The sequence below is a fragment of the Seriola aureovittata genome, chromosome 19 (assembly GCF_021018895.1).
Source record: "Seriola aureovittata isolate HTS-2021-v1 ecotype China chromosome 19, ASM2101889v1, whole genome shotgun sequence".
Taxonomy (NCBI): domain Eukaryota; kingdom Metazoa; phylum Chordata; class Actinopteri; order Carangiformes; family Carangidae; genus Seriola; species Seriola aureovittata.
This window is the reverse complement of record NC_079382.1, coordinates 22,164,183-22,192,158: the sequence shown is the minus strand read 5'-3', so window position 1 is coordinate 22,192,158 and position 27,976 is coordinate 22,164,183. Positions and strand designations below refer to the sequence as shown.

At 42.8% G+C, this 27,976-nt stretch overlaps 1 protein-coding gene across 9 annotated transcripts; it reads left to right on the top strand.

Moving 5' to 3' along the window:
* Positions 1-27,932, top strand: senp6a (SUMO specific peptidase 6a). 9 transcript variants are annotated; one of them, XM_056405536.1, is made up of 24 exons: positions 1-1,269; positions 7,809-7,902; positions 9,483-9,546; positions 11,000-11,106; positions 11,634-11,786; positions 12,779-12,796; positions 14,950-15,020; positions 15,952-16,043; positions 17,796-18,177; positions 20,334-20,575; positions 20,906-21,046; positions 21,762-21,795; positions 22,437-22,625; positions 22,729-22,922; positions 23,548-23,753; positions 23,896-24,012; positions 24,110-24,232; positions 24,319-24,411; positions 24,493-24,836; positions 25,213-25,301; positions 25,454-25,542; positions 25,894-25,962; positions 26,580-26,730; positions 27,495-27,932. In XM_056405536.1, exons 1-24 carry the CDS (start codon positions 1,239-1,241, stop codon positions 27,729-27,731), a joined length of 3,330 nt encoding a protein of 1,109 aa, XP_056261511.1. In that variant the 5' UTR covers positions 1-1,238; the 3' UTR covers positions 27,732-27,932. The 9 variants fall into 9 exon arrangements, with proteins under 9 accessions (XP_056261511.1, XP_056261509.1, XP_056261510.1 ...); XM_056405534.1 differs by having other exon boundaries at positions 15,949-16,043; XM_056405535.1 differs by having other exon boundaries at positions 12,776-12,796.
* The last annotated feature ends 44 nt before the right edge of the window (positions 27,933-27,976 follow it).

Sequence of the window (27,976 nt, the reverse complement as noted above, 5' to 3'; positions counted from 1 at the left end):
GGGATTGAAAAAATGGATATTAACAGGAGGTGATTTAGTTTCAGTGTGTGGTGTTTTCTTTAATCCCATGTAATATTTCTGTTCCTGTCAGGGTCTCATGATTCCTCAACTGTGACATTATTATCATCTTGTTTTATTTTCTGTGGCTCTATTTCTTCAATCTCCCACAGTGTCATTTTGATTGTTTCTAATATTCCTTTAGGGATTAACATTACTGTGAGAAAATCCCTTTCAAACTGCTCATTCCGCGGGTCTTCGACACGATAAAAAGTTGACATATATACAGTATTGTTGAAACTCCAGGCTTGTGCCTATGTAGATCAGTAGGCTACCAAGTTGGCCATAATTAAGACACTACACTTCCGGAAATAACCTTCAAAATAAAACTGAGTATGGTTAGATTAGGTGTGGTCTGCCACTTTTTTTCTGTAATTATCCAACCACCATTTAATTTATTTTCCGAGTTGTTGTTTTTTTTTAAATTTTATTTCTCTTGATATGACCTAGATAATTCCAGTTGTTTTCATACTTACAGTTATAGATTGCAAATAAAATCAATAACAACAGCAATATGGTGACAAAAATATTAATCGTATCATTTGCCACTGTTTTGGTCTTTAATGTGAGATTTATTTGCACCTCTGCTTCTGCATTCCCAGAATATATTCATGTTTATGCATGTAAGGTTAGGATGAGCCCAGGCCTGTGTAACCACACTTCTGCATACAACTGTAAAATCCTCTGCAGTCAACACCTCAAAAGACAAACATAATTGTTATTGATTAGTAAGTATCTATAAATATTACATGTTATATCCCTATACAATAACCCTGTAACACTAAAAACATCCTCCATACCTAAAAATTATATTCAACTTTTAAACTGAGCAGGCTGTGTATACTGTAGAGAAATTAGTCAAATTCTTTGTATGCTTAACACAGTTGGCCAATAAAATAGTCTGATTGGGATTTAAAATGTTCAATAAAACCCACAGTAGTTACACAATATCTTACTTTTGCTGCAGAGGCTGGATTTACTGTTTCTCTTCGGAAATCAGAAAAATGTCACAGTGCTTTTATTTTGAAGCCACACTTCTAAGACTTCCGGTAATTAGGTGGATTTCTGTCGCCAACTTTCCTCCGGGAGTCGGAGCAGCAGTCTGCATCTACACACCGCCGACCCGCTGCTCTGGTCTCCGATGAGCGACACTGTCATCTGAGCAGGATCATGGAATAAACATGGCCCACAACAGAAGCTTTTTCTTTGAAGGTAAGAGCGACACTCCGGCCGGACAGCAGCCATTTTACCCGCACACAGCAGCTCGGGATCCCTGCTCGCAGAGGCAGATCGCTGCTCCGCTGATGTCTGCACATAATCGGTCCAAAATATGTGTGTATCCGGAGCGGGTTGCACGGTCGGCTAGGTGGCTAACGTTAGCCTCGCAGCGCTTGCTGTTAATTCTCTCTTCATCCTCGGGCAGCCGGGGTTAAAACGAACCACCAGGCCGGTGACAGTGCCACATCTTCGGTTCCAGGAGGGGGAAGACGGACTAGTGGCGGCGGCGGAGGTAGCGTTGGCGGCGGCGGCGGTGGAGGGAGGGAGGGAGGGGGGGGGGGGGTCTGTCCGAAACGTTTCGGTGGATTTTAAACTGAATCTGGGCTTGCAAGCCTGAGCTAGCACCGTTAGCTCCGAGGCTAGCTGGCTCTGCAATGTGGGAGCTGGATGTAGCGATAGCTGTGACAGGCCTTCCTGTCTTGCGAGGCTGTTGGCCCCAATATAACGTTTACACAACACAGACAAATACATAAACTGTTTAAAAATACATATAAAAACCTCTAGCGTTTGTCCCCGAAACCCAGGCTGCTCCACAGTCCTCCAACTAGCCTGCTAACTTACTAGCTTCAAATATTAGCTGGCTAATATCTGATATTAACAGTAAAAACTAGTGAACAGAAATGTTCCCAGTGTTTCATGCTGTCACTGTCATTACTTCTGATGTTCACACTCACAGTGTCCAGCATATAGTCCTGGAAATGTAAAATAAACTGAAATGAAAACAGCATTAACAACATGGCAGTGTCAGGCAGAGCTCTGACTATATGCTTCACACAAAAGTACAATTTTGAAGTAAAAAAAAAAAAAAAAACCCAAACAGGCCAAACTAACATCTCCTCATAAATCAGACTTAAATAATGTGTTAGACATGATGCGTCTGTAGAAACAAGGCTGGGGATTGGTTTAAACTACTTAAGCATCAAAACAATACTTTGGTCTATACCTGACTTCAGAGCTGAAAAGACTGGTCCATTAATTGATTGATTTTGATAACCTATTAATCATTTAAGTTGCGTTTCAACCAAAATAAAATATAATGATATTGTATATATATATATATATATATATATATATAAATATTTGCAGATTTCAGCCTCTCAAAAGTGAAGATTTGCTGCTTTTCTTTGTCATCTGTCATTGTATCAGCAACATTTTATTGATGTTTCATAGATTAAGGGATTAATCAAGGTTAATAATTGGCAGATTAATCAACAATGAGAATAATCAGCTAATAGTCAGATAATCCCATGAATTTGCTTTTATCTGTTTAATCTGACCAGGTTGGTATGGACGTTTCAACCTGGACAATATTGCAGAATAAGTCTGGCGATAATGTATATTTCATCTTGTTGGCAACAAATCCCATTAAAAGACCAAATCCAACATTGAATGTCTCTTTCTAACGAGTACTGTCAGTCTGATATATCTGATTCCTCTGAGCCGTAGAGCTTCGTTGTTTCCAAACACTATTAAAAACACCTCACTGAGCCATGTTGTTGACATATTCCTTCACACAGACTTATTAAAATGTAAATACTCATTATTGGACCAAATGTGGATTAATCTGCCGCTGAAAAATGTTCTCAACAAACGTCTTTGATTCTCAAACTATTTCCTCCTAAAGCGACAGTGTTGAGAGCTGTATTTAATAATTAAACAATACATTTGTTAGTAAGAACCAGTGAGGGTGTTGCTGAGAGCGACAGACAGAGTAGTGAAGTCAGGAGGTGTTTTTGTGTCAGGGCTAACACATTGTCGGTTTCGGTCTTCTCATGGGATTTGTTTACAATAAGGGAAATATAGACTAAAGCCATGATTGTTCTTTAACAAAATGTTCTCAGTTGTTGTCAAAACACAAGCAGCCGACAGGAATGTAACCTAATGTTATGGTCTGAAACTGACTAAACAAGATTATTAATCTGATCATTCGATGCCAACTTTCTTTACCACACATTTCAGCTCGTTGTTGTTTAACATCCAGTCTTTTAACGTGTACCAACCTTAATGATCACGTTTCACAAACGCTTGTTGTTCAGGGCTTTAGCACGTTCACGCGTCTGTTGCTAGTTTGTTGTGTTTTAATTAGCGAAATATATTGAATTAATAGTTATTGTTGTTGTTTTTTTTTTTTTTGGGTTACGGTTTTTAATGTCTTTATTTGACAGCAACAGTGGAGAGATGACAGGAAATGAGGGAGAGATACAACAAAAGGTTCCCAGCCGGACTCGAACCAGCGGCGGTTCGGTCAGTCGGTAGTTAGTGTCTAAGACGAGCCAACACCCTGAAAAACCTCCAAATTGAAAAGGTTGCAGCTGGCGTGTTGCAGGATTTCATTAGGAATCATGTGGTTTTCGGTAGATTAACTGGATGTTTGATAAATAGATGGGTAACGTTTCCTCTGAGGTGCTGGGTGCAGCTCTGGATGACAACAGGCCGTATGGATCTGAACATCACGTGAAAGCTGCCTCACCTCAGTCTGAGTCTGTGTCGCTGTAGCTGTCGTCAGAGATCTCCTATCATGGATTTGTCCTGCAGGAAATCCTCCAGCCTGCCCTCCGCTGACAAAAGAAACGAGTGAACTCAAGCTCAGGAGGAATCTAAATGTCGCCTCACTAACATTAATGGGGGGGGGGGGGGGGGGTTGTTGTGATTTGATGAGGCTGGAAAATGGAGCAAAACATGAACCTAGCAGGGTGTGGGGTTGACTCGGTCTATTAACAGGAGGAGATAAGAACAGGCCCATTTAGGTTTGTGCAGGATTGAACCAGATGACTGAACCAGCTGAGGCAGAAGAGCTCGGAGATCATAATCTCGTATATGATTTTAAACTTTTGAAGATTATTGTTCTTGTCGTTTAAAAGCCCCTGAATGGATAATTCATTAAAGAAAAAACAGGCTGCAGCTTTTTCCCCCTAAATGTTCAGCTCCTGGTCCCGTCTCCTCAGAGTCTGTTAATCCAGCAGCTGCAGCTGCACAGGGAGGCAGCAGCATTAAGGCCTGGAGGAGAAAACAGGCCCAGAAGGCCACAAGTTGGTTTTTAGGGGAAAGAAAAGGACGCAGCAGCTTTTAGCCTCATGTACTAATGAACGGGGACTGGATCCAGTCGGGCTTGGAGCCAGATGGATAACATGCATTAACACTGTGATAGAGATGTTTTGTTGAGACAGAGCTTCGGAGTGGAACCCAAAGTACAATAATATTTACTGCATTAACTATCTGCTGTAATGAAGGAAATCCTTCCACATCTGAATCCTGTGTTTTGTTATTGACTGTTGTTTTGACGTCCACAAGTCTCAGTTGATTTTGGGAGGAAGTAGGAAGCCACGGCGTTGTGGTAAAACAGTAACTCTGACATCCAGCAGACGTTACAGACGTACGCAGCAACAACATGCCGGATAAATTTAGCTTTTTTGGTCGGTGAGCTGGTCTCGGTGTCCTTGAACCAGCAGACTTTTCTGTTGACTTTTCTTCAGTTCCTCAGTGAGACGACTGCGTAGTTGCACATGCAAGAAAAACAAATCAGACATTTGTTGTTCAGTGACTGAAATCAAACAGTAAAAGATGATAATCAACACTTATTATGTAGTATGGTTTAATTAATTTCTTTCTCTGTTAATCATTTTGTCAAATAGTTCAAAAATACTCTGTAATTTACCAAAATCCAAGATGGCGTCCTCAGATTCCTTGTTTTATCCAGCCAATATTTTCATTTTATGGTCGTATATGATGAAGAAAAGCAACAAATCTTTGCAAGTGAGATATTTTTGCCTGGAAAAATCACTGAAACGATTTATTGATTATCAACATAGACGCTGATTATTTTATGTTTAGTCTCGTTGTTTCCGTTAAAGGACATACTAATGATGCTCCTCACCTACGAACACGTAAAGATCTCTTCTTTAAAATTGACAAATTATGACAACCTAACCTAAATATAGACAAAACCTCCCTGTGAACAAAAGATATTGATCATTCTGAAACTCAACCCTGACCTGGGGTGAACCCTGAAGAGAAACATTTCTCCCAGGTTTATAATTAATTTGTTGTTTTCAGACATTGAGCTGCTTCTGTTTGGAGAACACCGTCATGTCTGTATCTATTAGATTTTGTTTTTGTATCTTTTAAATATGTATTGTTTATTATTACTAATTAAATGGCACAAAGATTGAAATGCAGCGAGTCATTCTTGGTCTTGTGAAACTATTTTATAATGTAAACTGCAACATGAAGGTAATTAAAATAGTTTTCAGAGGAACCTGCTCTGTGGAAGTTATCGGAGTAAACGTCCCACGAGCTGATGAGTTTTCTGGTTAGTGAGCCATAAAATTGACTTTTTAGGATTATTTGTATTATTTCAAATAGGAAACAATAACTGGATCCTTAATATTACAGCACTTTTCAGTGGCAGAGCAAAGAACTTTATTGTCCTCAGTTTCTGGAAGAAAAGAAAATTGGATTGTTTGACAGCGACATCTGAATCAGCCGTCATCTCACACTGTAGATTCCCAGTTCTCCGGCGCTCCTCTGGTCTGTAGTGAAGGTTTGTTTACGCCGTTAGGGGCTGGACTTCCTCTCCGTGCCGACCCACAATCGGCTGCTGGAAGGAGATAAGCTTCGTTCGTGCCGTTTGATTGGCTCGTTAAGGCGCCACTTGGCCGTCGCTCACAGAAAACAGCGGATTTCTGCTGGATACTTCACTGCCGAACGATTGAGGTGAATACTTTCCAGCATTGAGGAAAGAAGACTTGAGATAATTGACTCTTTATTGCACAACACACAAGGGGAGTTATTATTCTGACACAGCTGCACATGAATGCACCACCAGGCTTTAATCAACGTACACCTTCAGCTAAATCTCCATGCAGACTCTTGAGACGAATAAATAAAAGGAAAGATGCAAAAATCTTTCTGGCATCAGAGTCCTCTGTCTCAGTTACCCAGCAGCCCCGGCGACACCAGGCGGGACTTACAGGAGTCCTGCTATAGACAGGTGAGGTGAGACAGGCACTGATTTTATACGTCAGGGTCAGATTTCACCTGCTGATACTGCGACCGCAGCAGTGGACAGGTGTATCGTTGAGAGCGGCGCATCATTTATAACGTAGAGTCCAACAGTGAAGTCCGACCAGTGCTGGGGTTTTGAAGTCGATGTTGATTATTGATACCTGACAAGGTGATAAAATCGAATAATTATATATCGGTTGATTAGTGACATTTTACAGAGTAGAAACCAACTGGTCAGTGATCTTTAGTGGATAAACTGTGTCATGGAGACACTGTTTCTAATTGACCTTAAACCTAGTTCGTCCTGCATTTACAAAACGGCCAATTACAGCTTCACAGAACCCAAAGGGACGTTTCTGCATCTCTTCATTGGTCCGACCAACAGTCCACAAGCCAAAGATATTTTATTCACTATCATGTATGACAAAAATAGACTTTGAATCTTCATTCAAACCTTTATTTATAAAGAGAAGGCCAGTGAGAGCAAGCTCTCTCTCAAGGAAGCTCTGAAACAAAATGTACTGTATGTAAATAATCCATGAGTGTAAAAACAATGTCGAATGGAGAAGCAACATAAAGTGTAATTTAATAAAAAACGCAATAAAGATATAAAATATAAAGATAAAAAAATAAAATCTAAATATTTGGTATTTTTGCTTTAAAAATGGCGACGACGAAGCGATTTATCGACGTTACCCTCGGCTCGTCGTGGAGGCGTCGTCTGTGAGTTTTGCACTGGATGATTGTTCTTCTGTCTGTTTCTGATATTTCTCTGTGTCGCAAATATACGTCTCAGTCACACTGATGTGAGAAACACTTAAAAACCTGTTTACCTCCCACTGCGTTTTTTGCCTTCACCTCAGAATATTGGAAATGATGTTTCCTGTGTTTTGAAGAAAAATGCTGACGTCACCTTTTTTGATCTGTTTTTTAATTCCAGGAATTTTACACAGATCTGGAAAGTTTGGTAAAAGCCTGAATAAAGACGCTTGGTTTGAAATCAGGTTCCAGGTTCTGAAGTGCTGAATATTTTTACACATGTGCAGTACTTTTCTACTTACACTCATGTCACAAATCCTGATATTCAGTGTTTTAATTTTAACCTTCATTTACAGATGGATATTGTTATTATCCAACCGATATCATCGTATATGCTCTGACTATAATCCTTGACTAAAAAAAGAAAGAAACTGAATGTAAAATGTGACGTTACCGCAGTGACATGAGTGTATTTGTGTTATTTATAGAGAGATGCTTTTGCAGTTGAATATTTGCAAAGTTAGTGAAGAAGCTAAGATTGCCCTTTGCTAATTATCACCAGTTTTTTTTTTCATCATCTAGCTGAAATGATCAGCCCTGAAACGTGGCGTCCTGTAAATGGTCATTTCAGCTGATGCCTGTGTCTTTGGTCTTGGTCTTGTCTCCCTGATGTCACTGATGTCAGTCTGGTTTTTATCATTCAATTCAAGCCCTGGATAGATCAGAGGCCAGGCGAGATGGAGGGTACAAGCACAACTGGAGCTTTTCTCTTTCTGATGACAGTGAAGAGGAAAGGAGACATGAGTAAGCACTTCTCTGGCCCTCGTTTTCAGCACCAGCACCAGCAGCGCTGCACTGCATCACTTTCCCACCACACAGCTCTCCCTCCACACACAGGAAAAAGACCCCAGTGACACCTCTGCTGATGAGCAGGCTATTCCTGTCTCTGATGATATACTCACTGGCCCTTTAGTGCAGCAGTACAGATCCGTGCAGCCACATAAAACACTGCCTGCATGTAAATCCTCCATCCAGTTGTACAAACTGGAATCTGCTTGGGTCGGACCGGCGTGTCGCCTGATGGTGAGAATGGATGTTTGGGCCTGAAGAGGTTCCCTCACATGAGCAGATAAAACAGTGAAATCAGCAGTGAAATATGGCTTCATTCATTTTTTTGTACGTTTAATCTTCTTTCAAAGGCAGCAGGCCTGCAACTAATAATTATTTCCTTTATCAATCAATCTGATCGGACTATAAATTGTTAGAAAATAGTAAAAATGTCCAACATTTCCCTGAAGCTGATCTTTTAAATGTCTTGTTTCGTCCAACCGACCGTCCAAAAAACCCAGACAGTCAATTTACAAGGATATAAAATTAACAAATCCTCACATTTGAGAAGCAGTTTTGTTCAATAAATAACTTTGATAATTGATCTATCATCAGAATCATTTTTAATGATCTGTTGATGGACTAATTGATTAATCGGTTTAGAAGGAAAAGGTCTGAGAGAGTTTCCACACGTGGTTCCTCTGTATCATCACACACATTTCAGATTTAAGTTATTTGATTTGTGTCTGTTTCTCCGACCGACCAATCAGAGCTTAGGGGTGGAATCAAGTTTAATGATTTCATCTGAACTTAAACTTTAAGCATTTTAAAATAAATATACTGTTGAATAATCGTTTCAGGTTTAGACATAGAGAGATTTTACAGTAGAAACATGAAGACGGTGTTGTTTTTATTGGGTGATACATTGACCCACACTGAACTTAACATATAATAATAATAATAATAATAATAATAATAATAATAATAATAATAATAAACTTTATTTGTACAGCACTTTCCATACACAGGGTGCAGCTCAAAGGCCTCTTACACGTATAAAAGGGAAACAGGTGATAAAATGATCATGATCATCCAGGTAGAAGGAACACTTAACCAATATGAATGTATTCTTCAATGTGTAGATACTGTAACTAATTGTTATTTTCATTATTGATTAGTCTCCAGGTTATTTTCCTGATTAATGGATTAGTTGCTGTCAATTAAATGTCAGAAATTGGTAAAAAACAAACGCTCACTCCAGTTTCCCAGAGTTCAGGTGACACAGCAGGTCGCAGCCCAACCATGTCCAGTTCGCACTGATGTGAACAAGCACGACTGTAACGGATGGAACAAATATTAAAATAGTTTCTATTGATCGATTTGATTACTTGACCAATCAGTATCCAGGACTGAAATGACTCATTAGAAAACAACAGTGATAATCCTCAGTGTCGGTTCATGTGCAGACGTGTTCGCTGATTTAAACACTCACACATTAAACTGTACGACCAGAGTTCACACGTGATTCTCATCCTCCTCCTCGTGTCTCCTCTCAGTGCGAGTGTGGTGAGCATGGAGGACATGGACAGGCAGCCGCCCTCCTCCCCCGAGGAGAAAAAGGTAAACCGCTCTCCCTGAACTCCCCCACCCCCCCCTCCTATCAGCTCTAGCTTCTATATTAATACTGTGAAAGTATCAAAGCCTCAGTCCACAGAGAAATGCACACAGCCTGTATTCAGAAACTGAGCCTTAAAACCAGCCGTCAGGACTTCTGGAACTTTGTGATGTCACAACAAAGCAGTCACCAAGCCCCGCCCACCTGGACCCACCATCCTGAAACATCCTCATTTACCCGACTCTCACCCCTGGTATCGGTGACTCCCAGCGGGCCGTGCGGCTCCCTCCGATCAGCCCAGCAGACGGTGTCGGCGTTGCCGGAGCCTGGCTGGCGCCTGGTGCTGCAGAGCGATGGCACCCAAAGGACCCCAGCAGTCCGTGAGCTAACACTGCTGGGGCGCGCCATGGGAGTCGTTTTCAAAGGTTGCTGCTGTGGTCGTGGTAAATGTGTGTGAGTCCAGGGTGTCGGTCTGTTCCTCTGAGATCCAAACGAGTGTAAAGATGATCCACTGTGGAACCAAACAGGAAACTACAGGGACGTCAGGGTTTTGTTACTTCTGATTAAAAAAACAAAAACAAAACGATGTCGGTGAAAGTGAGAGAAGTTTTCCTGTGGCACTTGGTACAGACATTCATGTTCTCCAGAGGAAGACTCCTCCTGACTGCGGTGACATTTCTTTTCACAGTTAGCATTTTATTTAAAGGTCCCACTTTTTACACGTTTCACTTTTCAAGTTTAGTTTCCATAAGAAAATATTTTTGTGGTTTTAAGAACCAAAAAACCATCTCAGTGTAGTTTCACATCTCCTCTCTCAGGCTTCTCTCTGGAGCTCTAGTAACAACAGGTGTGAGCCAATCAGAGGAGAGGAGGCCCTGAGCCTCTCTCTTCTGATTGGCTGACTGTTTTCTGAGTGATCAAATAAAAATATAGCAGATTTCAGGTAAAAACACTTAGAGAAACCAAATCCTGCAAGGTTTGGATGGTGGGTCCAGGTGGGCGGGGCTTGGTGACTGCTTTGTTGTGACATCACAAAGTTCCAGAAGTCCTGACGGCTGGTTTTAAGGCTCAGTTTCTGAATACAGGCTGTGTGCATTTCTCTGTGGACTGAGGCTTTGATACTTTCACAGTATTAATATAGAAGCTAGAGCTGATCTATAATCACACTACACATGGACACAGACCTTTACACTGGAGGAGCTTTAAAAATTGAAGTAAAACATCAGTTCATGACAGTAAAACCTCAAACACTGACTGAATTTAAAGCATCTGCTGCCACATCCCACTGGACACCTTCAGAGGTCTTGTGGAGTCCCTGTCTTGGCGGGTCGGAGATGTTTTGGCGCCACTCTGAGGACCGATGGAGTATTATTCTAGGGGTGGTGATAACGTTTGGGCTCATCAGTGTAGGTTTAGTTTCCTTCTCTTGTGTTATTAATGTGTGTGTCGTCTCTCCAGTCTCCCACCCTTAGGCACTTCACTTCCTCTGATCCCTTGAGAACGTATGAAAACCGGCCAAATAATCACATGAGGCCTCTGAACAAGCTGGGACCCAAAAAGCTCAGGTACAGTATGTGCTGTTTACACAAACTCTGCTGCTGCTGCTGCTTTTCACTGCGCTGTTGTTTCACAGCTCCGACATTTCCAGCTGGTTTGGAAATAAAGTCTGTGGGTTTTTCCCACATAACAAAATTATAATAAGCAACTGAAACTTTTCAAATTAATGGTAGTATGTCATTAACTTTATTAGAAATGTTATAAATGCACAAAAAACACCACAGTAGAAGTTAAGTTTAAAGATAAATGTATTTATTGCTTTAACTTTCTTTTTTAAAAGAACACAGAATCTAAATAAAAACAGACATATGTTTATTTATTATGTTTTTATACCTGAAAATGTGCAGAGTAACTCCGCCCCTCCTTTTAGTCTCCACCAATCAGGAGTTACGTGGCCTGAGAGACAAAACTTGAGACTTAAATGGACAAATCATAATTTTTAACGATCGTTGAGCCTCATTTTCAAGTCGACAGGTTTATTTTCCATCAGGCTGAAGTGTGTTTGACTGTCGCTCTCCTCCTCCTCCTTCTGCAGCGAGGTCCCTCTCTCAGTAGCAACGTCCTCCCCCATGCCCAACAGAACCAACTATTTCATCATCAGCCCCACGCCGTCACAGGGAATCGTCTTACAAGGGCGGCACTTTCAGCACGCACAAATGCCCTCTGCAATAAGGAAACCAGTCCAAAGGTAAGACGCGGCGGGTCGACGCAGCGCCTCGGCTCCGTCCCGCTGCTTCTTGGTTTTTCATCTTGAGGGAAAGAAAGATTTGATTTTCTGTTTTCCCACTTCACACGGCTCTTCGGCTTCTTAATTCTATTTAGAGGATTATCATGCTCTAATTTCTGGAACTACATAATGAGGGGGTGTAAACAGGAAATATAATGTTGCCATGGATTCAGTTGGTTCGCTGTAGGCAAGACTGGAGCCTGGTTGGTTTTTAGCTGATACTTATTTGCATTTTGTCAAACAGGAATCATTAGAAATAAAATTTAAAATGAACAGTTTGATGTACAGACAGTTATCACTGGATTACTTTTATTCTGAAGGAACTTAAAAAACGAGTTCAGGGGTTTCCATCATTTTATCTTTCTGTGGAAAATGTTCCTGTGTAAATCACAGTGAATCGTTTCTCTGGAAAAGGAAATTAATTCATGTAATTTTGAGTTTATATATCTTCAGTCGTATTGTTGGCCTTTCCGTGGAAGGTGTGGTAATAATTAATAATAATAAACTTTATTTCTATAGAACGTTTCTTACAGCAAATGCAGCAAATGCAGCAAATGCAGCACTTTACAATGAAGAAATTAGATGCAACAGAGACATAAACTTAAAACTTGTTAAAAACATTAAAGATGGAATAATACTAAAATAATAAATAATTAAAACAAGTTAAATTGGATTACACAGACTGCATGAAATCAGTAAAACATGGAGTCTAACAGCATGTAGAAGAAGAAAACTGCATGACAGTGAATTAACTTGGACCAGATGATACAAAGATGGTGTCAGATGATTCTTAAATGCAGATGAAAGAATTTAAACCTCGGTTCGTCACTTTCATCCTCTGGTAGATGAGATTCTGGTGATGTTGAGGTTTGTGTGGGAAAAAAAAAAAGAATTACGGCGCGAGTTGATTTGATTAATGAGACACTTCCTCTCTGATTTCTACCTTCAAGCAGCCTCGACTTGAAGGAAAGGTAAGACTCTGATCCGGCTGCCGCCCTCACAGTGAACCAGTTAAGACCAGAGCTCATTTCACTCCCGCCTCGTGTCTCCAGAACCTCCTGTGTTTTCATCTCACTCGGTTCTGTTTGTGCGTCGGCAGAAATCTCTGTCGGACTCTGTGATACTTTGTGGTTGGAGTTTGGTTTCCATTTCCTTCGTTGTGTGAGGTTCAGTTTATGCATGACTGTGACAAACAGCAACCTCCCACATTATATTAGCAGCGTGTTCGTAGAACCAGGTGCTTTCTTCTACTGCAGAAACAAACCTGCGTCTTGTTTATCTGAATGTGTCTGCGGTGGCTCGACCTGACGTGTAGATGTAGAATCACCTCCCTCAGATTTGTCCCTGAAATTTCCGCCTCAGGTCAAACCTGAAGCTGCTAAAACTTTATTTATACTAAAAAGTGACGGACCGGGTTGTGTTTGTTTGTGTCGTCAAATTGATGAAGGTGATTTCTGAAGTTGCCGTGTGTTGAGCTCTCAGGGCCGCCGTACCCTTTCACATTAAAAGCTTTCAGCTGGTGTGAGCGGCGAGGCTTTTAATTTGACAGTTTGATTAAATGGGCCTTTATAAAAAATACAAGATAATAAAAGATTGAAAATTTCACAGTCACTTTTTCATGTTGTAGTCTTTGTGAATAAAGGTCTGTTTCTTCATAGATTTTATTTAATTCAAAGTTGCAGCCCAGTTGTGTTTGCTTGTTCTGAATTAAATATTTACATTATTTGCTGAAGTCAGTGATAAAAGATTAATGGACGAGCGCAGTGTTTTTGGTTTTGGTTTTTTCTCCTCACACTGCTGCAGGGTTGGTTGTGTGACGTCTCCTCTGTGTAAAAGTTCAGGATCCAGTCCAGAAGAACGTCTCGAACCTTTTCCTCTCAGGTCGTGTTCACACTGACTGCAGGTCCACATCGTCTGCTCCGGCCTCGGCCGGGCTGCAGATGATTATAACTCTCGATTATTAAAGATTCTTTTTAAAGGTTTATCGTCGGATGGACGAAGAACAAGTTGCTCTTTACAAAGTTATGTACATTTAACCGTGAGTGAAACGAAGAGGCGGCAGCGAGGCGCCGTGTGTCATTCAGCAGTTTGGACCTTCAGCTCCTCGCTCTCCTCTGGCTGGTCGTCACCTGGCCTCAGCTCCGAAGTGAACAGATGCTCTGCTCTTTTTTTTCATGCTGTGCTGAAACACAGGAACTGGAGCTCAGTGTCACCTTGTGTCCGTCTCGTGGTCTTTGGCTCAGATACATGTCGAGTTTGTTTAAATCAGAAACCCACTTTGCTGCTTCTCATGACAAAAAATGACGACAGTTTGACTTTGATTGCTTGAATATCTTGTTCTCCCTTCGAGGTTTAGATCCACAACCACCAGTTTTTGATTCATCTCTTGATTATTACAGATTCTTTCAAAGGTTTATTGTCAGATAGACGGAGAACAAGTTGTTCTTTACAAAGAATGTTCTTGTTTCTCGTCGTCTTTGATCACCATGCGTAGAAACGTCATTCACATTCATCTCTTGATTATTGGTTGAATAGTTCTGACTGTAAAACATCAGAAAACTGTGAAAAAATACAGGATCAATGCACCAAACCATGAACTCACCGTTCCCAGGAGATGCCCAGGCAGGGAGCTTCGCTGCGTCTTGACTGTCAGCTGCTTAATAAAGGCATAACATGACAAAAAGAAATGTAATTTCCCAGAGGCAAAGGAGACTCGACTAACCATAATCATAACAAATGCAGAAAATCACAAACATGCTCAGGAGAGAGAAGCTGGAAACAATCGATATTTTAATCAGAATTGTAGATTAGTTTTCTATTGATTGGCTAATCTATAAATTGATTAAATTGTTAACATCACACAGCAGCCAGCTGAGCAGAGTGAAAGAAGCCGGTGTGTTTTAGATCGGGGGGGAGGCTGCATCTGTCGGACATTATCAACATCCATTTTTCCAGCTACATGTTCAGACCTTCAGGGTTCCCACAGTCCTGAAACCTCTTTGAAAGTTTGACTTGATTGTAACTTTGAATCTTGACAAGAAAAAAACGTTTTATAGCAACAAACTGTGAAACCTCCTGGATGAGCAGCAGCTCCACTGACCACCGCTCGTCTCTCCTCCTGCAGAAGCGACTTCTCCACCACACAGCAGGCTGTAGAAGTGGACAGCATCGTCCTCACCTGTCCGGAGATCCCAGGTACTGCCCACCAGTCACCTCTCTCTCTCTCACACACACACACACACACACACACACACACACACACACACACACACACACACACACAGTCCCTATCAAACAGTTTGAACTGTTCTGAAGAGAGGAGGATGGCAGTGATCGCAGGAAGATGGCTGGTGTTGTGTTTCAGTGTGTACACCATGTTCCTCCTGCTGGATCGTGTGTGTGTGTGTGTGTGTGTGTGTGTGTGTATGTGTGCAGCATCTGTGAGAGAAGTGTGTGTCTGTGTGATGAGCTCTGATCGGTATTTGTGGAAAGTGTGTGTGTGTGTGTGTGTGTGTGTGTGAGCAGGTTGTGTATGTGATGATGAGTGTGACAGCCAGCAGTGTCTGCAGGGCTGCAGATCTGGGCTGAACCTCCTCCCTGCTCCTGCCAGAGGGGGGAGGAGGGGAGGAGGGGAGGAGATCTCAGGCCTCCCACATTAATCCTCAAAGCTCCTGGCTGAGGGAGCAGAGCTTATGAAACACTCGCCCGGCTAATAAAGGATCTGTAACTGAAACAACTCCCTGAATATCAGGATCAGGAATAGAAGGATCAGGCTGCAAAAAATCAGGCTGTTCACTTTCTGTGTTTCTGTTTTTATTCCAGAGATAAAACATGTGAGTAACAAAAGGCCAGAGAGAGAGAGGGAGAGAGAGAGAGAGAGAGAGAGAAAGAGCTGTTAGTGAGATAATGTCTGCAGTCATATAGTTTGAGGAGAGGCTGTGCATTAAGGTTAATGCTTCTCGTCAGACGGTTCAATAGCTTCAGGAAAAACCTCCAAAACCAAAACTGTGGATCCAACATTCGCACCCGCTTCATTCTGTGATTGTCCAGCTGTGCAGAGGGATCGTTTGTTCGTTACACATCTGTCTCTCTAAACTCACGGCCCTGACTGTTTGTTTTTCAGAAGACGGGACCCTGAACATCAAGCGCCGCGTCCAGCAGAAGAGGAAGCCGTTGGAGGGCTGCTGTAGTTTCCCCTCGCAGGTCAAAGCAGCAGAGGTGAGAGAATCCCCGCTCACACAGCAGCAGCGGCCGCACAGAGGTTAGGACTTCATTACCCAGAAACCCCGCCATGTCATCAGGCTGAACTCTCACACTAGTCCTGACTGTCGACTCCTCCGTCTGAGAATCAAACTTTCCCTTTTTGTCTTGACTAGCTCCGACTTGACACGTTCTGGTTGCCACGACGATAGTTTGTAACTGCAGCCAGGCAACGCCACGTTTTGTTTTCCCAGAAGCAAATCTACAACATCTGACTCAGTCGAATTTGAACAAATATTATTGTTTTACAGGACGAACCATCTCGTTTTCAAGAAAGCTGAGAGTCGGTGCATTTCACCGGCCGCGTGGTCGCGTGCACAGAAAACAAACAATAAACAACAACAACAAAACATTCATGACATTTATTCACAATTCATGATTTCAAAGAAGGAAAAAAAGTTAGTTTCAAACAATCCAGTAGATTATGAAGTAATAATATGTGATGTATTCCAGTGGAGAAGGATGAATCACACAGAGCTGATCAGCACCATGATAAACACAGTGAGGTATGAAGCTGTAAAAGTGCAGCTTCAAATAAAGTGAGTACGAGCCAATTAATTAACCTGCTGCTGTTTAAACGCAGCAAATTAAGAGTCATAAATCGTTAGCGCTGCACAATAAGTCGACCGTGACAAAGGATTAATAAATGGTTCATGATCAGGTTATTCATTCAGGTGTTAACACTTTATAAATCATAAATAAACAAGTTTATAACACATTTTTCATACATTGATCCAGGCTCACTATTTGGCGAGATCAAGTTGATGCTGACTACTCTTACCACCATTTATAACTGGTACAAGGAGCTTTATAGTAACTCGTTAATAACTGATGATGCGTTTTACACTTTACATTAAGACAATTATGATGAAACAAACTGAACGAAGATGATGACGCTGGTTCATTGTTAGTAACTGAACAAACGTGATGAAGCAGCAGCTACAAACTCTGGATGATGGAGGAAACAGAGAAACGTGGGCTCACTATTTTTACATATTGTGTTATAACAGCTTATAAATGATTTATAAAGTGTTAACAAGCTAATTAATAAACTTGTTATAAACCATTCATAAATCCTTATTGTGGTGGCAATAAATCTACATGAAGTATTTAAACAATTACAGCTCAAAGAAGGAACCCTCAGGTATTATGATATACAATTAGAATAGAGACCAAATGATCCGTCCACATTTCCATCCCTAAACATCGCTCCAGACTCGTTCTGTCTCCATCGTCCTCCATCGTCCTTCTACCGCCGTTAAATAAATGTAAATAATCAAACAGTCTCCCTGTGTGTCCTGAGCGGGAAAATCACAGAGCGTCCTTTGTCTCTGAAAGTGAAGCGGCAGCAGATTTAATGCTTCCTTTTTTAAAACTGTGTTATTGATTATTAACAGAATTCAGTAGAAATGAAAAATAACCATGTGTTGGCACAAATGATGAGGATAGAAGCAGAAAATGATTGATCACCTCTTTTAGCTCATCCTGTTGTTTTTATGCCACAGTTTCTGTTTCGTTCATCAGTCGAACACCAGCGTCTTCCTGTGTTTTCAGAGTTAGCAACACTTAGCATGTAGCCAGATGTAGCCAGATGTTTTTCTCAGGAGGTGGTGGAGACCAAAAACAGAGCTGAAAGAGAGAATATCAGGCCGCATCACGTGGACACAGACACAAATACAAAAGAAAACAACCAGTGTTTTTCTCCGGCAGCCCCTCCGGCCGACCATGTATCAGTCAGTGTGTGTGAAGTGCAACAAGCCGAGCGAGGACAGCAGCAAGTGTCAGAGCTGCGGGAACGGCGCGGCGCTGCTGCCGTGTCAGCAGGCCACGCTGTCGTCCCCGACCCCCCGACCCCCCATCAGATCCCAGCCCTCCCCCGGACCAAACAGCCTGCAGAGGAGCTTCTCCACGACCATGAGGGCGCCCCGCGGGGAGACTCTGCCCATACGCATCACCACCAGCAGAGGAACCCTGCTGCCCCTCAACAACGGCAGGGCGCCTCTGTTAGCCGGGACGTCGAGCTGCTGCGGAGCCAGGAACCCCCCCAAAGGGAAGAGGGCGGCGGCCCAGCAGCACGAGCTCAACGACCCCAGTGAGTAAAGACTGAGGAAGGAAATCCTCTATTACTTTTTTATCTTGTTCTCAGGAAAGTTTGAAAACGTCTTAAACTTGGTAACAAGTGAAGTCGACCTCACTGAAACATTGATGCTGATTGGCCGTAAACGATGACACAACAACACTGTCATCAATCTGCATCAGCATCAAATACAGTGATAAACAACCTGTTCTATCTATTAATGCTCCAAAAATACAGTTTTTAAATCTGGATCTGCAGCAACACGAGTAAATAGTTCTTTAACCCAGCAGGATAACATTTCATCAAGTTTAAAAACATTTAGAAAATCATTTTCATATGTTTTTTGAGATTTTGGTGAGAATTTAAACATAAATTTAGTTCAACAGGAAAACTCCACAGGGCACGTCTTTAAATATGTGAATCTACAGTCAGGCAGAGCCGCGTATAAATCTGTATGAAGCTCTAAGTATCTACAAAATCACAACAACAACAACCACCTGCCATGACACATTAGACATGAGGCAGTGAGTGAAAACACTCGATGCTGACAGATCTCTGGTGTCTGTCTGGTGTTTGGCTCCAGGTTCTGACGACTGGTGGAGATGAATCAGAGTTCAGTTCAGTTCAGTTCAGTTCAGCTCTGGACTGTTTTCAGCCGTCCGACTCTGAGGGCTGCAGCCAGGCTTCAGGAGCCAGACTGAAGAATATGAGGGTTATTCATGATTTAAAAATGTCATTTAATGGCTCAAAAAGTAAAGAAATTGAAACGGAGACAGGAAGACGCGGCGCAGATCTGATCCAGTATTTGAGTAAAGACACACTTTTCTTTCCTGTGACATTTGAGTCGTATTTCTCCTCGGTATCTAAAGTGCGCAGGGTGACGCGGTGTTGAGCGCCTGTGTTCGGCTAAATGAAAACAGTCATCACTGTGGAAGGCGTGTCGTCGACCCCGAGAGTCTGTGAGCTGCTACAGCGAGCAGAGGCTGAGCTGGGAGGATGTTGTGACAGCCTGTCAGTTCCTCATCAGACACGCCGCCGCCCGTCTCAAGGCTTTTCATTTGGTCTCGACTCTCAGTCCGTTTTCAAGGACTAATGGCAGAAGCAGAAATTATTCCACCAATACAAGTAAATTACCTCCAGTGGATGAATACGATGTTGTTTTCCCAGAAGCTTCATCAGTCTAAAGCAGAAGAAATTGAATTTAAGTGAAAGAACAAAAGACACAAAAATCAGATTATTTCTGAACGTAAAGCTGCAGCTGCTGTTTAACGTTCCTCATGCAGGTCAGGTTTGTGTTTGTGGCAGGAATCTGAATCCTCCACACGCAGGTTCGTATAATGAGCGAGGACTCGGTTCTTTTATCAGCTCAACCTGATGAATGGAAACGTTTTAAAATGAATCACTGCTGCAGGAAGAGTAAAATAATATGTACAACATTCAAGACGAGTTGCATTATAACCTCGATGCATTGACTCAATAGTTATTTACTAGAAGACTAACAAATATGTGCGATATAAGGAAGTTATACTGAGGGGAAAATCAATTTTAGATGGTTTTATTTTTTGATTTAGTTTTTTTGGTGAACTAATGTAAACACCTTTTTAAAAAAACATCAAAGTATTTTATCAAATAATAATAAATATGATTTTGATCATTGATTTTACAACTTTGTTCACAATCGTCTGAAGGTTCGTTTTGTCCACTCTGTTAATTACATTTTTTTCATCTGTATCTGAAGCTCAAAGGCTTTTTGATATGTGAACTTAAAGCTGTGTATTAGTTTATTCAGGTAATTAATTGTAAATTTTAATTTGAATCTGCATCAAACTACAAACGGTGACGGGGACTTGGTTTGTTGAGCTGGTTAATAAAGCTTTTTGTACGGTGGCCCAGAGGGCTCAGCGCACTGCAACTTAAACACATTCAGAAAAACATCTTCTTCAGTTTGACAACAACAGATGTGTTTCCAGCTGTTTCCAAGTTGCAGTGCTGTTGAGCTTCAGGGCCACCGTACCTTCGCTCAGCGTTTCTGTTCACAACAAGTCTGTGAATAATCCGTTGAATAATGTCTTAGAAATTTGTAAACACATGAGAGAACCAGCAGAACCTCATCAGAACCCGTCTCAGTTCAAACCTCTGTTGACCTCTGTTGACCTCTGTTCCCTCCGCAGTCGTCCTGTCCAGCGACGACGAGGACGAGGCCGACAACGCCAGCACAGGAAGCGTCAACAGGCTGGACAGCGTTTCCCCTCGACCCGCGGACTCCGCCCACTCCTCGCCGGCGCCCTCCGGAGGCAGAGTGGAGGCGGCGGTGAAGAGCGCCGGAGATCAGGATCCGGAGATGAACACCGAGTTCTTCGAGGACGTCAACATGAAGATCACGATACCGCGGAGAGCTCGGATGAAGGATCAGGTGGGAGTCAGCTGACCCTCCTCCACCTCAAAAGTCCAGTTCGCTTCAGAAGTAAAAACTCAGTCTGAGGCGTTTCCCTCTAATCAAAGACGTATTTAATCATGTGAAGCTGAATATATTTGATTCAGAGCGTCCTCAGTGTTGATGCGCTCCCCGGGAACAGAAACTCTGACTCACTCATCCATCACCACTGAGCCACTTTCTGTGTTTCCTCATGAATAAACTAGATTTGATTGTGGAGCGAAGCGAAACAAACGATGTGAGAAGGATCCACGTACCCGTCCCTCAAGTCACATATTCTCCCTTTTTTTCTTTAATTTTATTTTGTAGTTTGGAAATCAGCCCCCCGAGCAGTTTTCACCGAGGACAAAGAAACCCAAATTCATGTCCAGCAAGTGTGACAGCATCATCCTGGAGTGTCGGAGCGTAAGAGTAGGAACTCTACGCAGGATGGTGACGAAGCCCGTCGTCGTGAGTATTTCATTACTCTTATTTTGAAAATACGGCCACCAGACTCAATAACACAAAGACCTGAAGGTTATGGATCTGGAACTGGATCGTTTATATGATTTATGCATCATAAATCCTCTTCGCAAACTGTCACCACGTCTCAAATAATACCTGCATCTTAATGGTTGATTTGGTAAATTCAACATATTGTTTATATTTACCACTAATATGCAACAGAAAAGAAATAAGACAAAGTGACAGCCAGTTCATGACCCAAAGCTGCTGCTTTTTTTCTACACTTTCACAATTAAAGCCTTGCAGGGAAGTGAAGGGATTACGTTATCTGAGCTGCCAGAGGGCTTTTAATGTGAAACTGATGAAGTGCTGAGTTTTTATCATCTGTAAACAGCAGCGAAAGCGCATTAACCCGACAAACAAGACCGTTGTTTAATATACAATCAACAAATCTAATACTTCTAAACAAATATATTGAACAAACAAGTTTGTTTCTAATAATAATTAGAAATCCAAGCCCTGAATTGATCTTAACGTGGGGCAAATAAAAGCCTCATCCATCGAGTGTGGGGTATTAGAGAAAATGACCAACCAAAATCTTTAGATCCTGAAAACAGATTTAAGTCCAGAAAAAAAACAAGAGTTTGGCAGAAAAAAAAATAAAGGAAATAATAAATAATAAATAAAAAATAAATGCTTGTTTTGTTCTTTCTCTCCTCAGTTTTCCATCGACCACATCCAGCTGGAAACTGAAGGTACGAACCGGCAGTAATGAACTCGGTAAATAAAGCTCAGTGTGCCGAGCTGCTGGATCAGACATCAGCGGAGTGTGATGGCAACGCTGTCGCTGCCGCCGCCGCCGCCGCCGTCTGCTGTTTGAGAAAGATGCAGCTGTGCAGTTTCCTGTTCGTGCTGGTCAGCAGAGATTAGTCGTGTACACACTCTGTGTGTAGAGAAGCTGCACAAACACTGAAATACCAGCAAGAAAAATAAGAGACGCTGCAGCACGTGACTCATTTTCAACCAAACTGATTCATCTTTCGACTTTTGTCACTATTACTACAAAATAAAATCACGTATTTGGTGTCATAACCTTTTACAAAAATGCATGGCATCTGTTGAATTAGAATAATTGGGCAGTGATGATGCATCCTCATGTCAACATACTGGCACTTCAAATGGTAGAATCACGTTATAGAAGTGTCTGTTAGACTTTTATTTTGCTTTATACTGTATTTTTTTAAATCTTTTTTGTCATTTATTTTGAAAAATGGCCCAAAACAAAACATATAAAGATTAGTTTATCTCGTATTTTTCCTACGTTAAAAGCCGCCGCCCTCCTCTGTGTGTTTTGAAAAGCATGGCTGACTCAGACCTGCTGTGTGTTCGCCGTCAGGTCCGGAGCGCGACACCATAGAGAAGGTGTGTCTGCAGGCGTCGGAGCTGATCAGCTGCGAGTGGTGCAGCGTCCGAAAGCTTCCCGTGTTGTTCTTCCAGACGACTCCGGAGGAGTGCACCCGCCTGCGCACGCAGCTCAACATGACGGAGGAGAAGGGCGGGCAGTGGTACGACTGCGCCGGGGACCGTGAGTACACAACACCTGCACGCCGTCACACAGACGAGGACCTTAGCGGATCAAACGGAACGAGTCTAAGTTAAACTCTGCGTCTCTTCCTCTGCGCCGTCAGAGTCGGACGAGAAGTACATCGTTCTGATCTTCGAGAACGGGCTGGCGATGAAGGAGCAGATGATCCTGGAGGACATCCTGGGCGAGATCGGCAGGACCAACAACCTCAGCAACTTCCCGGCCAAGCTGCCCTTCGAAGAGGCCAACATCCGCCTGGTCAACTACAACAAGGCCACCAAGCAGAAGCAGGAGAAGGTGGGTGAGCGCCGGGTGGAGACGCTGGTCTGAGCTCCAGGTGACGTCCTCAGAAAGAGAGAATCCGCAGTTAATTTCAGTTATATTTAAGCTTTAAAACAGAGACAACTATTAACACAACTCAGACTAATAATCTTAAAATATATAAATTCTACAAGGTGTAAAAATGTCTTTGGGTCACAGCAGCAGCCTCCAGCCCTGTTGTGACTTTTTCCCCCTGAGTTGAGTCTGTAAGGTAACCTCACTGCTTCCTGTTGCACTGTGCAGCGCTGCAGAGTACAGACTGTGATATTTTTAGGTATTAATTTAGAAATTGTTGTTTTTTGTGACCTTGAAATGTGTCAGGTGGAGGTGTTTGGTTAGAGGGGAGGGGAGGGGCCTGAGGAGACGAGCTTCAGGGAAATAGAACCCACACGCCATAGTTACAGGGAGGTTTACTATGGAGACAGAGGCTGGAGTCGTTCTGAATTGGATTGTTTTCATGTGAAAATGAAGGTTCAGATTTTTCCTGCATCGTTTTAATTTTTGACCAAATTTGTGGGAAATTTTTCGAGGGGAGAATAAAAACAGATCGATCCTGTTTGATTTACTTCACAAGTCGTCGTCACTGCTCGCTCTCTTGCAGACGAAGCCAATACAAACTCCTCCCAAAATCTCCCAGGTGTCCCCGGTCAGCAAGGTCACTCAGGTCACGCAGGTCGCCCCGGTGACGCCCGTCGCGATGCCCGTACGCACACGGATGGCCACCCGCCAGCAGACCAGCACGTTCTTTGAAGAAGAAGACGAGGACATGACCGACCTCCAGCCCACCTTCTCCGGACCAATCATCAAGTGAGTGACTCGTCGTCGTTTGATGGATTTTTATTAACCTGGGAAGTAGGAGATTATTTTTCACAGGTGAAGGAGAATATGAAACTCGTTAGAAACTAGTTGATGAGACTCTTTCTAACTCTTGTTGTTGTTTGTCTTCCAGACTGATGGTGTATCCTCCTCCTCCAGCCAAAGGTGGCATATCAGTCACTAATGAAGACCTCCACTGCCTTAATGATGGAGAATTCCTGAACGACGTTATCATAGACTTTTATTTAAAGTAAGTATTTTCCTCTCACACACACACACAGTAAAAGACAAATATCTGTGTGTTATTCTTTGGGGAAACATCAAGTTTTCATTCTGTCGTTTCTCAGATATTTAGTTTTAGAGAAATTGAAAAAAGAAGATGCACAAAGAATCCACGTGTTCAGCTCCTTCTTCTACAAGAGGCTGAACCAGCGAGAGCGGAGAAACGTTCCGGACACGACGAACCTGCCGTGAGTGCGGCCGCGGCGGCGCAGGATGTTTGTACAGTCGGGTCACGTTCAGATGTGTCACTGCTCAATGTCTTTTGGTTTCCCAGAATCCAGAAGAGGAAGCACAACAGGGTAAAGACGTGGACTCGGCATGTGGACCTGTTCCAGAAGGACTTCATCTTTGTTCCCATCAACGAGTCGTGAGTTCCCCCAGAGCGCGACTGCCGTCCTCCAGTTTTAAATAAAGGCTCATAACTAAACGTTAACTGTTGTTTTGTCAGAGCTCACTGGTACCTGGCCGTCATCTGCTTCCCGGGCCTGGAGGGTCCGGTGTACGAGCACAACCCGCTCTACCAAGGCCGGTTTCCAGCCTCCCCCTCGGCCGCCGACCCCACATCGGAGGAGAACATCCCGGACCACTGCCGCCCTCTGTCCCCGGACAAAGACGGGCTGGACAGCTCCTCGGAGCAGCCGTCCCCCGGCGTCCCCGAGGCGTCTGGAGACGGGCAGCCGGACGGCGACCTCGCCAAGGAGAACTCCGCCTTCACAGACGGCGGACAGGAGCCTTCCGGTCCTCCCGCCACGTCCCGCAACGGCCAGGCCGACACAGAGCAACAATACACCAGTGAGTCGCCGTCTGACGCTGCCGCAGGTTGTAGTGCTGCACCTGACGGACGTGTCCACAGCATTTCAGATCAATATTATCTGCCTGATCAGATCTGATCTTTGTCTGACGGTTCCTGACTTCAATTAAATCTATTTTAATTTGAAGGAGCAGTGTGTGGGATCTGGTGACATCTAGTGGTCATATTGTCTTACTGACATTTATTTATTTATTTACCCTTTTATTTATTCAGGTGATTCCCATTGAGACAGGAATCTCATTTTCGAGAGGGACCTGCATGTACATAAAAAACAATTCATAAACAGATGCAGGCAAAACAGCACAATTTAAATAACAAAGAAGAAGAACACTGATCATTTTTTCTCTGTATTTCCAGGCGAGTTGCACAGAATCAGTGTTTGTTACAGCTCAAGAAAAGGAGACGACGACACCTTCACCTTCTCTGACGACCAAAGCTCCTGTCAGGTGCCTCAACTGTTTGTTTTTTTTATCTGCCCTTCATCACGAAGCTTTTAAATGAAAAGATTAAAAAGCTAAACACGATTTGACTGGTGTGTGTGTGTGTGTGTGTGTGTGTGTGTGTGTGTGTGTGTGTGTGTGTGTGTGTGTGTGTCCAGGACGAGTGCAGCGAGGACGGGACTCTGGCTGAAGACACTCTCACCTCTGACACGTCTGTTCTGGCGTCCAAACCAAGCCTCTGCAGACAGTGAGTGGATGCACCTCTGGCTCTGCACCTGCAGGAGGCGCTGCTGCTCCCTTTATGTAGAGTTGTTGCAGTTAGCAGCATGAGTGTACTCACCTCAGCAGGTTGATTTACCAGACTCTGGGAAAAGCTGTTTGTATTTACTTTTGTACTCTTTCAGGAAGCTCAGATTAATATTTCCTGACCTGAAATATTGCAGTTGAATGTGGAAGTTTTCTTTTTAGTTGATGCAGAAACTTTTCCCAAATTTAACATATTGACAAGTTTAAAGCTTGTGTCAGTCTTCCTCAGTCTTTGGTTTTACACTTTAATAACTGGAACATTTCCTGAGAGTGAACTCTTGTGTCTCCTCAGGCCTTGTATTCTCATCATGGACTCCCTGCGCGGCCCGGCCCGGTCCACTGTGGTGAAGACCCTGAGAGAGTGAGTTCCTGCTGCCGCACCTGCACAGACCAGCTGACACATCATGAGGGTGTGACGGTGTGAGACTGAGGGCCAGGGCGCACTACGACACTTTCAAAACAGGCTTGCAGCGTCCAATGAGAGCGCATGTGAAACTGGAGGCGGGACGAGGCAGCACACAAGAGTTATAATACTGATGTAATAGGAGACATGAAAGGAGCTTCTCTGGGACTGAATAGGAGATGGAGTTACATAATAAGATGCATCAAAGACACAAAGTAAACACAAGCAGAGAGAGCTGGTGCAGCAGGCGGAGGGGAGGTGGTGTGTCAGTGCAGCACCGAGGAAAAGACAGTTTAAAAATATCCTGAGAGTTCAGCTGCAGCCTGCAGTTACTTCATGTTCCTGTTCTCAACCACATCATGTAAATCCATCCTGTCAACAGAACAGCTGGTCTCAGATCAGCTGTGTGGCTCGTGCGCCCTCATGTCCTCATAATAATAATAATAATAATAATAATAATAATAATAATAATAATAGTTTAGTTAGTTTGGTTTTTAGATCATTGAAGTGAAGTTTATCTTTTGGAGTATCAGGAGAAAAGCAACTCTGCCTGAAACGGTGTGCGTTTGTTTTAGGTACCTGGAGGTGGAGTGGGAGGTGCGTAAAGGGACTCAGAGGAGTTTTGGGAAGGACGTGATGAAGGGCTCCAGCCCACGTGTGCCTCAGCAGGACAACTTCAGCGACTGTGGAGTTTACATCCTGCAGTATGTGGAGAGCTTCTTCGAGGTGAGATTTTATCAGCACCACAGGTTTCTTCCTTTTCTTACACTTATTCCCTCAGTGCAGAACTTTTTCAGTCTTGTCGTTCTTCTCAGGAACTTAAAATAATCATTCCCTCCCACATAAAGTCATTTTAAATTTGATGAACCATTAAAACTGTCGGGAAGACTAAAGACAAACTTCTCTTCACGCATGACGCAGAAGACGACGGACAAACTGTTAAATATCAAATAAACACGCCGTAATGAAAAAATGATCTTAAATAATTAAGAAAAAAAAATGTCTAAATTAACCAATAAATTGTGACATAATTTAATAAATAACTAAAATCAACCTTTTATGTCATTATACAAATATTTATTTAATTAAAAAAAAATCAGTTTTAATTCCAGTGTCACCTTTGAAATAACATTCACAATGTCTTGATTTTTTTATTTTTCTTATTTTAAGGACGAGGTGTTTGTGTATTTTTTCTCATTAAAGACGAAACAGAAATCTGGTTAATTATGTTTAAAATAGTAGTTTGGACAAACAGGAGGAACTAGAGCATTCGTCGGGGACTATTTTCAGTGGCGGAATAATCCATATTGGTGCTCTAGTGATAACAGGTGCTTGTAGATCAATTCATTGAGTCTTTCCATGGGATTCGCTGACAGTAAGAAAAATCTGGACCATTTCCAGACTGATCCTTTAACATTGACCCTTCTGGAGTTCCATACCTTCCTGGTTTCATGAAGAAATGACCCGTTTTCTTTTATCTCTCCGTGCAGAATCCGATTCCCAGTTTTCATCTGCCGGTGAACCTGTCCGAGTGGTTTCCTCAGCAACGGATGAAGACGAAGCGCGAGGAGATCAAGGATCTGATCCTGAAGATTCAGGCTCAACAAGAACTGGACAAGGAGGAGCCCGACCAGGTCGAGGCTCCGCCCGGCTCACCTGAGGAGCCGGAGATCGAAGAGACTTCTGGGTCGACGGGCCTGCCGCCAAACCTACCCATCAGCCCCTGAAACGACCCCACCCCCCTCCTCCTCCTCCTCCTCCTCCTCCTCCTCGCCCCCAAGCGGGTAGAAGGAGGGGGGGGCTGAACCTGATGTACGCTGCTGGTTTCACTTCGACATGTCTGAAACGGTCCTAAACTCCCTCCATTAACCACACACATCAAACACACCTTTAAATTTGTATTGAATAAAACATGATCTGTAAATATGCTGGAGTTTTTCCGCTGCCTTTGTAATTTACTGTTTTCTGACTC

Bases quoted from the DNA above. Each gene is read 5' to 3' on its own strand.
- senp6a (XM_056405533.1), top strand. From the start codon at position 1,239: ATGGCCCACAACAGAAGCTTTTTCTTTGAAG. The intron at 11,107-11,633 runs GTACAGTATGTG...CTCCTTCTGCAG, and splicing joins CTGGGACCCAAAAAGCTCAG to CGAGGTCCCTCTCTCAGTAG. The intron at 18,178-20,333 runs GTGAGTAAAGAC...TTCCCTCCGCAG, and splicing joins GCACGAGCTCAACGACCCCA to TCGTCCTGTCCAGCGACGAC.